At 37.5% G+C, this 10,463-nt stretch overlaps 1 protein-coding gene across 1 annotated transcript; it reads right to left on the reverse strand.

Annotated features, from left to right (window-relative positions):
- Positions 1 to 257: 257 nt before the first annotated feature.
- Positions 258 to 8,925, reverse strand: LOC146136842 (E-selectin-like). Its single transcript, XM_083395287.1, has 11 exons — positions 8,806 to 8,925; positions 7,605 to 7,681; positions 6,805 to 6,900; positions 6,362 to 6,482; positions 5,250 to 5,426; positions 4,146 to 4,280; positions 3,098 to 3,224; positions 2,813 to 2,928; positions 1,681 to 1,866; positions 722 to 904; positions 258 to 519 (listed from the first exon to the last, which is right to left on the reverse strand). Coding segments are annotated over exons 1-11 (1,275 nt in total). The 5' UTR covers positions 8,861 to 8,925; the 3' UTR covers positions 258 to 517.
- Between the last annotated feature and the right edge of the window lie 1,538 nt (positions 8,926 to 10,463).

Below are 10,463 nucleotides of genomic sequence, written 5' to 3' on the forward strand. Positions count from 1 at the left end.
TTTGAATGTAATTGGGACTGTCTTTTATAAAGTAGTGTAAATAACTATTTAATACCAGGCGAAAACTGTTCCACAATTTGAACTGTTTAATTTTATCGTAGGCCTAATTAATTATCGTTAATCGAAAGTTTAGGAAAAAGATTGTCCCTGTAGCCAATATGTTTCTAATTATGTTAAACATTTTTGGGTCACTTAATAGTCTCTGAACAGATATACAAATAAATTTTGCTGTAAGACAATTTCTCTTTTTAGGAGTTTATGTTTGTCAGTAAATCGAATAAAAATCAAAGAGTATCAGCAAAACATAAAAGAGTATAGGCTATCAGAAAATCATATAATAAAACGCGTTAGGTCTATTCTTTCAATTATTTTCTTTACGAAGATTGTAGTTTTATTGCATAAAAATTAGGAATATAAATCATCCCTTATGTTAGTGTCATGATCATTGTTTTCACAAGCAAGGTTAAAATAGTTGTAGTAGATTTTTTCCAGCATCCAATTTGCTGCGCAGTTCAGCTTCTGTAATACATTTCAAACCTGTTATTTATAGAAATCTAAACGCATTGCAAGTTGTACAAGAGAGAACCTGTTTGTCAAAAATTCTTCCCGAAACAAGTAGGCTAAAAATAATTATAGAGATAACTTTCGTGTTTGAAATTGCTGTTCTTCAAAATACGCTATTCAGTGGCAGCATAAAATTTATGGTTTAACTCGTACTTACACGGGCATGTCGGCGGTTGTTCGTTCCAAATCTGAAGCGAACCATCTTCGACACAAGTTGTTGCTGCAGCTCCGTTCACGGGGCCGCCATCGCATTCAAACGTGCAAGTGCTTCCTACCAAGTTTCCATTGTCGCACGAGAACGACCCGTCGACCGGCGGAGCAAGAACCTCACATTCCTTCTCTGCAGAATTCGATTATTGTGCTGTTACTATTATCTTCAAATGTCTGTGGCATGGTCGTCGGTCGTGGACCAATCAAAACTTGAGCAGTAAACAAAAACGGCGTCACAATTAAACGTTGTTTCGTATAGGTCCTAGAACCTGGGGGATTAGTTTTGATATCGGTGTCGTAAGCGCCACGTTGACATTTAACGCTCAACGTCCACCCTGTAGAAATAGGCTTCGTGATTTAGGAGGGGTCATTATTGTGGTTATACAAGCAAAATAGAAGACAAATGTTTAAAAGGCATGTTTTAGATGCCGCCAGTTGTTAACCTTTTTTTAAAACAGTTTTCATAGGTGAATATTAAACCTACAGATGTAGGTTATCACCCAGAGCTGCATGAGTCCGACTCCGGCCTAAAAAAATAGGTTAAGTCTTGAGTCCGGTTCTCGCCAAATTAACCGACTGTGTCGAGTCCGAGTCCGTAGAAACCATAAGTCCTATCCAAACGACAGTGCTCGGCCTGCTTATCAGAAATAACCCATGCACCGTTATTATTTTAAATATAAATTACTCTCCAAAAGCCACCAGCTGTACGCCACCCATTCCTTTGCCTTCTCGATTCTTTAGCAAGCTATTAGGTTGATCCTAGCTTGGTTAATGAACTTGGATATATTTAATTCTAGATGGAATTTCTTTAATACGAGCACAGCCGATTTGTCGTTAAAAATATTTTAACGTTTGTCTAATATATCCATATATATATATATAATGACTAGGTAAATGAACATTTACGTTGGCAGAAGGGTGCAGGCACGTCCCAAGTAAGTATGCTGTCCCGTATCGTGCACTCAGATGAGGCGCTTCCAATGCGATCGTATCCTGCATCACAGTCGAAGGAACAAGTGCTGCCAAAATGGTTGCTGTTGGTGCAGGTCATTTGCCCGTTTTGGGGAATAGCAATACTCTCGCAACGTTCTCCTATTGAAAAATGCCAACTGTTTGTATCAATTTGTGCATTTAAAACAAAAAAACGACACGCGTAGGCGACGTGGCTAAATTTGTTTTGGAATAACAAAAGCAACGTTGCAATGAGTTAATTCAATGACTTTGACTGAAGTGCTGTTAAGTCACTGTTTTCAAATGACTTCGCTAGACTTAAGTCATTTTGGTAAAATTACATGACTTGGCCTAAGTCGTTTGGACAAAGGACTTGACTTGGACGTAAGTCATTGAAATAAAATGTTTTCATTTTACATTTTGTTTCAAAATTAACTTATTTATTTCAATGGTGCAAGTAAAACAATCAGATTGCTACATGTTTTTTTTCTTATTTTATAGTTGACTTATTGCTGCAAATCGGACGAGTTTACCATTTTTGAAGGTTTATCGTTTTATTTTGTGATTTGACTCGCAGAAAACTTAGTCTGATAATAATTAATGACTTAGTTTGGACTTGGGTAACTGAAGACTTCAGTGGAACTTGAGTCATTTTAAAATGTCTTGTTTACAACGCTGACAAAAAATTCTTTCTATATTAACATAGCGCATGATTTCGTCTTTTTGAATTCTACAAAATCTTTCGAAAAGCCGATTTTGATACACATTTGATTTCCTCCGGTAGTTGTAATTGTTAACCGACGTTTCGGCAACCTATTTAAGTCGCCTTCTTCTTCCCGAAACGTTGGTTAACAAATACATTCACCAGAAGAGCTGTTTTTGATTATTTACTATGCAACAGTTTATACATTAGAGGCCACAATATGTTCAGTTCCTTAATTAAGCACAATTTCGTTATCTCGCGTTTAAAACGTATTCTATATTATTTGAAGTTGAAAAACAGAATTTATATTTAGTCATTTTGAGGCACTTCCGCTTTTATGAAACTTAGCGCTTGAGTGAGAATCGAAATTAGCGTTACACTTACTCTGACATGTTGGCTCATTATTGCTCCACACCCCGCGAAAGTCGTCGAAATTCCCGTTCTCGAGGCAAATCAATTCATTAGAACCGACAAGGTTGTACGTTACGTCGCAGACATAGCTAAACAAAACACATTCTCAAATCTTGAGCAAACACACACACGTTTTCTTCGTGGCAGATAAGCATTTATCAGTAAAAAAAAAGCCACATGCGTACTGCAAGTTATTGTACACGTTTTATACTGTAATATAACCAGGCAAGACAAATGTCCTGGTGCCCATAGAATTACTTGCAAACGGTGTTCAGTTGATTGCCGTTGGTGCAGCTTACGACGCCGTTGTTGGGATTGGATAGCGCAGGCTCGCAAACTGTACTCCGGCATTGTGGAGCCGGAAGACTCCAGCGAAGTTCGCTATCTGCAAATCCAAGCTTTCAACTTATGGTTCGGGGGTTGACGATTTTAAGCATTTGCATTATAGGGTATATGGCGACGATTTGATATATAATTTAGCTAGTCATATTTGGTTCGTTTTGGGTTTTAAGTGTTGTAATGCATTGAATGAGTGACTTAACTTAAGTCGTTTTGGCAAAATGACTTGACTTGTCTTGAGCTACTCGGACAAAGGGCTTAACACGGACTGTACTCATTATGGAAAATGTCATACAATAAACTTTTAAGCATTTGTGTATGTGCTATTGTCATTTAAGTTACGGTTAGGAGATGATACTGTGCATGCGTTTTCTGCATCGTATTTCATGGAATCTCAATTACGCCAACTGAACCATATATTCCAAAATATAAACCAGCTGGTTAGTTGGCTAAAAATGAAAAAAAAACATATATCAAGTTTGTAGAGCTCTTCTGGCAAATGTAATTTTTATTCCGACGTTTCGACGTCCTATACAGGTCGTCTTCATCAGGGTAAATAACACTGAATGCGAGTACAGTGCACGATAAACAAAGGAAAAAAAGGAAAAAAACTCGCATTCAGTGTTATTTACCCCGTACTCGCATTCAGTGTTATTTACCCTGATGAAGACGACCTGTATAGGACGTCGAAACGTCGGAATAAAAATTACATTTGCCAGAAGAGCTCTACAAACCTGATATTATGCCTGGCAGCAATAGCTTAAACATATATCAATTTTGTTGTTTAGAGTTGACTAACCAGACAAGACACCTATACGGACTTTTCCAAATATACATAAACTAAAGTTTTACTTCGTGCAACTGGTACAGGTAGCTTTGGTATGTGCTTCAAATCTAAGTTATGTACGCTCGGTCGCTCGGTCAAGAAATATTGAAACGCTTTGGCGGTATAGCATGTCCGGCTTACCGCAAAAGTTGGAAGTGGTTCCGATGTGATCGTAACCTGGGTTGCAGACGAAAATGCACTCGCTGCCTTCGAAAAACTCGTTGTTGCACCTCATTATGCCATTCCGCGGTGCCTGCTGGGTCGGACATACCGTTCCTAGACGTGGAAAAAAATAATGCAAAACGGTTCGTTTCAAAGAGGCACTCGGTTCGAAATGATATCTAAGGGTGTGTTCAATCCGTTGTTTATCAATCATTTGTTCGCGGCAACCTAAATACTAATTTTAAATATAACCGCGAAGCTTTCGTGGCCGAATTAACCTTACTGAAGATCGCGACCCATAGGTTGACAAACACTGGTTAATTACACCAATAAAAAAGTGTAAAATTAAATTAAATAGAAAAAAATAGGAATAAGCGCCGATGCTTAACTATTATTCTGTGTCAACGGTAATACCCACCGTTTTTCTTTTGTGCTTTTTTTGTTTGGTTTTCAACAATACTCTGTATTCCCCATACCTTCTTACTGCCGACTTTAAGCCTGCAATTATGGCCCCAAAATATCCTTGATATATATATATATATATATATATAATATAGTCAACATCTTGCAGATGTGTTTGTATAACTTTCAGTTGTGCTTTTAAACAATTAACATGTCATTAAATACGTTCTTGTCGAGTCTGTTTTAATCCAATAAAAACAGTATAATCTATGTTTACAATTGCTATCAACAGATCTGATGTTGCCTGGACTTCACAGTACACCTCTTACGCTTAGCGCAAGGGTGCGAAGTCCAGCCAAAGAACGACTGTCTCTCGAAACAGCTTTATGACAATTGGGTGTATCTTTATATAATCCAAAAACCATCGGCGGCAGGTTTTAGCCAGTCGATCACTGCTCCGCCGACGCGTATATTAACAAGTAAAACTCATAGTTAAAAACATGAGTAAAAACAGGGTCAGACGTTTTGTTTAGAAGGAAAATATATAATTCGCCAAGTGGCATCCTCAGCTTCTTAATTCGACTGAGGATGCCACTCGACAAATTGTATTTTCCTTCTAAATGAAACGTCTGATCCTGTTTTTACTCATGTTTATCACTATGAGTTTTACTTGTTACTTACTACGACATGTTGGGGCCGGGCCGTTCCACGTGGCGACGTCTTCAAAGATGTTGCACGTCAGAGAGGCGACTCCCACCAGCTCGAAGTTGCGATTGCATGAGAAGGTGCAGACGCTCTTGTCATTGTTGTAGTCGCTACACACCTTTTTGCCATTTTCGATCTTGACGTTCGGGCATTCTGAAGCGAAAGTCAACGGAAAGTAGAAATTTGTAAAAATACCAGCAATGGTGAAAAGAATACCACCGCTTTGGCCACAATATCAATATAGTCCAACATGATACAATCATTCAAGAAATGTTGTGTGGTGCTACAGAGCTCTTTAAAATCTTATATTTGTGTTGGTGGGTGGGTCATTGAGTAACCCCCATATTTTATAACACTGGGTGCGACGCTTTTAACAATAGATTCCGAAGTAGACATACTATAGAAACGTGAGCTGTTCACCAATCAATCATCTTGCGCCACAAAACAGCTTTTTGTAGGATTGAGTCAAATTAATCAATTTAAGATTCAGGGGTTTCTTAAACTTACGCGCTCTTGACATGATTCATCAACACTGAGCAGAAGGCGTCGTCGTACTAAACCCTCTTTAAAAATCACTGCCTTGTAGCATTTGTTTAGTTTAGATTACGATAACCTTTATTGTAAGTGGTTTCCGTGCAAAGCTTGTTTACCGCCAACCCGATGTTATCTATAAGAGTTGTTGTCAGTGAAAACTGACGCATGATGGCATTTGGGGTTTAAACTTCGTCGAGATGCGGATCCGTTTTGTAAGGCAGCTCTTCCACTTATCCAGACAAGGTGACTATACAAGTGGCGCTTACTGGTTATCGAATTGTTAATCGACGCCGGTGGCTGTTTATTCAAAAAATCTCTCCTATTTATTTTCGTTGTACAACGATATGAATAAATTAGCAATCACGGCTCAATGGTCTTGGAAGATCCACTCCTTGTGATAGTTTTGTGTAATAAGCCTAAGGCATAATATAAAGTTCCTATCTACATACTTTTCTACTCGGAGCATTTGGAAGCTCCGATTTTGAAGACCAAATCGAACATTTAATTGTCTCGATATAGCTTTTATTTTACTCGTTGGAGCGTTATACATTTACCTGCTCTAAGACACCTCAGCAAAGGAGCGTTGCATTTATCAGTGTTGCAGCAACATCGGCACACGGCACTGTAAGGATGATCGAAGTTACACTGGGTCGGCCACCAGGCTGGTCGTATGTTCTGCAAATAAGGTAGCCCTAGTAAAATATGAGTTAAAAACACAGTTTAAAAAAAATACCTGTAAATCAGACCACGTATATACTTGCATTTTAAATTTGTTCGATTTTTTATCATTGATTCCCAACTCTAAAACAGCTATTAAACCACAATTACCGGCTAAATAGCGGCTACAGTGAGCAAATTTTTCGTGACATTGAAAATAATAATTAATTTTACTTGCAAGTTCTTGTTTTAACAATAACTCACCGTAAATCGACATTAGTAATTTTGCCTTCGATGTTTCGACAGCTTGGTGATCACGATTTTACTGTTTGAAACTTACCTGTACATAATTGTTGTCACACGCGGTTGCTTGCTTGCAGCGTTTAGTGATACTGAATTCTTTACCGTTTCTTCTCACCTCGTTTTCACACGCTCGCTGTGTGTAAAAAAATATTTTTTTAGTATTCATCGTAGCCCCACACCAGAGTTGGATCAATTACATTAATTCAGTTCAACTACAATTACAATTACTTTCTTAAATGTTTCAATTACATTACAATTACAAATAGATTTAAACCTGTAATTAATTACATCACTTACAATTGATTAAACTCTGCACCACACAGCGTTTATGGTACAACTTATTTATTTAATTACTTTACAACAGTGGTTTGAATATACACCGAATGACATCGCAGACTTAACGAATCTGTCGATCAACGATGCAAGCAAGGCAGGTTAGAAAAACAACTATAATCTTTCACAAGGTTCGAACTTACGACCTCCATGCATACCGGGACCGTCGCCCTACCAACAATAGGCTACAGAGTCTCACAGGGGAGCAGGTCAATATCAATAATGACGCCCATGCTTGCTACATTATGTTAGTACAAGCAAGCTCACATCGAGGGGATCTACATAACCTTACCATTCAATGATAAAACACACACATATTTGGTTACCACAGTGATCTTGCACCTCGAAATCCGTTAGATCACAGTGTATAAACACATACATGTGTGTATCTCTGACTGGTTTAAGTATGGTTGAACTTTCACATCAATTACAAGTTATGATCTATTTTAGATGATTTTGCCGGTTAGCCTTTAAATATGTTGACAAAGTTGAGGCTAGATTTACTTCGTTTCTTTGGCACGTTGTTATTTCCGTACAATCTTCATTCTTTTTGGCATTTTGGCAGGTCACACAGGATAGAGCTGTACAGGATAAAATATAAATAAGACAATCGTAACAGCAGTGTACTGTCCATACGACGTTTGTACATAAAAGAAGCGTGTCAAACCTCTTAGAACGCGCAAAATGTCATTGTTATAAGTTTACATGCAGTTGCCTTCAGGGCCGGATCATACCTTTTAGACTTAAAGGACTTAATCACGTAAAACTTTGATTCCCTATTATGTGTCCTTCAACATATAAGCACAATAAACCAAATATGATATTATACATCGAAGATATAGAGAGGTTTAAGATAATACGCAAAAATGTATTTCAACCGGGCCATTATTAAGCTCTGAGTCGTCTGATCAACTCGAATTATTTCATTAAACATTGTGGCACCTTCGGAAATTTGGCTATGAAAGCTCCTGTGGTGTCCCCCTCCCTTGGTGCTCTAAGCAAGTGCTTATTTTGCTTAATGTGTGTAAAATTTTCACTTAAAAAAAAGTTGTTGCTTTGATGTCACTTTTCTATAAAAACATTTGTGCTACGAAGAATCTTCAGCATGGACAGTAATGGACTTATAAAGCGTTATAAAACAGATTGTTAATTTTGCTAAAAGTCGAAAATGTTCAAAATAACCAGCACGAGCCTATTTTTTTTACTTCATTAATTTTTGTATGACGTTCTATAAATAATACTAAAATATAAATTTAGTTTAATTTATCATTTTATGAGATTTCCATAGTCTATATTTAAACACAAATTGGTTGTGCTGAGATTAAACCTTCTGACAAACGCACAGTTCGAGTAGCCGACGTACAAATCGTTAGGTCTTTTCTATTCACATTTTTTATTATCCTCTTACAATTAAAAAAATCTGTTTTCAACCGTATAATCAATTTACATAACTTCAGGTATAATTGAAAGTGCAATAAATATTAACAAAAACTAGCTCATTAAATGCCAAATGTAAAATATTTGTTTGAATATTGTCGTAATTGACAACTTACTGATCAGTTTTATTCCACTTATTACGAGACATTGTTATTTTGAATTAAGTTGTTTTAAGATGTTCTTTGAAATGAAAGTTACACCTAAAGTAAGTTAACTTATCGGAAATGTTTTGCAGAAGTAAAATCAAATTATAACAAAAACTACATACCTGAAGCCGAAACGGCAATGGTGGCCGCTACCGCAATACAAACGAATATCTTCATTTCTGATGTGCCTGATATTGTGTTGTGCTTCTGACAGGAGTGGACGACGAGTACGTCAATGAAAATGGTACTTGAGGCTTGGTAAGTTTATATTGTCCAATTGCGGAGCTGCACGTTTTAACCATAAACATTTTTTCAGGTAAAAAAGCCGTTTTTCCGGATCGTACATAGCCTTATAATCAGAATTTTTTTCAACCAAAACGACCTGCAACGTAGAGTATTCACAACCCCGGACTTATCAAAGCCAAGTGCCGTCTTCTTAGATTAGATGTTACGATAGAATTTCGTAAAGGAGCACTTTCCCTTATCTGACATTGCTTATCCTGAACTCAGCTCAAATAAACTATCCGGGCAATTTGCAAGACACCTGACGTCATGAGTGCGTTTGCCGGAGGGGAATATTTCATTGCAAGCGTCGGCAGTTTTTAAATTCAACATTGCGATACCGAAATATATATTAGCACCATAGTTACCTAACCGACTTCAAGCCAGACAAGCCAGTTAAACCGTTGCGCTGTTCTGATCAATTTGTTAATTATACGCCGAAATGCGTAAAGCCCGTAGACGTGTTTCACATTATTGATCCTCTTTCTTATACTGTTTGTTTTGTTCGTTTTCAGTAGAGTAATTTTGATCGTTAACATAAACCGCCAAGCCATTTGAATTTACAAACATTTGTTTAAACTTAAACTTTGGCTGTCACACTGCTCGGAACAGTTTGGGCCACCGGTACTTAACCAGTTCAATCATTGACGTGAGAATGTTCATAGCAGTCCTATAGCGAATGACCATGGGGTATGACTCATAAACGGCATTCCTTTAATTCTCGCTTTCACACGGGTCACGAACCACGATAAGTTTTACTTTTGGTTTACCAATTATTTAATTATATGAAATAGCTAATAGAATACAGAATTCAGTTCTCTATCTTCATACAAATTTAGAGTTTTGTTAAATGTTTCTAGTCAACCCATTCCTTTTAAACTTTTTATCGGAATGCCGGCCCGAAGATTTCAGGATAACTTTTACCACTCACGGTTCTCAATTTTTCAAGTGCGACCCTCAATAATCTGTTTTTTTTTGTGAACATTTTGCGACCCGAAAATGTGTGTAGTATGTAATGTTGGATTTCAGTAAATTTGGCAGATTTTTAACAAACAATTTATAATAAATGTGATTGGCGTTTTATTTCACTGGCCTTTTTACCGAGCTGTTTAGCTTCAAGGTAGTTCCGTAAACTACCACATGATTTGACAAAGCGTTTGACATGAATGGACTTAACTTATAAGAATAGCCGTAGTAAAGTCTAAATCGGCAAAGATTTACTTTAAGCCCATCAGAATAAGAACTAAGCGACCTAAATACAATCTGAACAACATTTTACGTAACCCCAAACCCCACCCCTAACTTACTAAAACCCAACAATACCTTAGTCAAGTCGAGTCATCTACCAAGAAGACCTCAACACAAGTCATTTGGAAACAGTGATCAAGAGGACTTAAGTCAATCGAATCTTGAAAACGTTCTCATGCAGGGGCGGGCAATATACGGCCCGCGCCGGGATCGCAGACAGTTTGTGGTCTTACATGATAATGCGGCCCGC

This window comes from Ascidiella aspersa, chromosome 8 (genome assembly GCF_963924565.1).
Source record: "Ascidiella aspersa chromosome 8, kaAscAspe10.2, whole genome shotgun sequence".
Lineage (NCBI taxonomy): Eukaryota > Metazoa > Chordata > Ascidiacea > Phlebobranchia > Ascidiidae > Ascidiella > Ascidiella aspersa.

Excerpts from the sequence above, each read along its gene's own strand:
- LOC146136842 (XM_083395287.1), bottom strand. The coding sequence starts at position 8,860 with ATGAAGATATTCGTTTGTATTGCGGTAGCGGCCACCATTGCCGTTTCG. Across the intron at positions 5,427-6,361 it reads GCTGAGGTGTCTTAGAGCAG|AATGCCCGAACGTCAAGATC; the intron begins GTAAATGTATAA and ends CTTTCGCTTCAG. Across the intron at positions 3,225-4,145 it reads AACCACTTCCAACTTTTGCG|ATAGCGAACTTCGCTGGAGT; the intron begins GTAAGCCGGACA and ends TTGGATTTGCAG.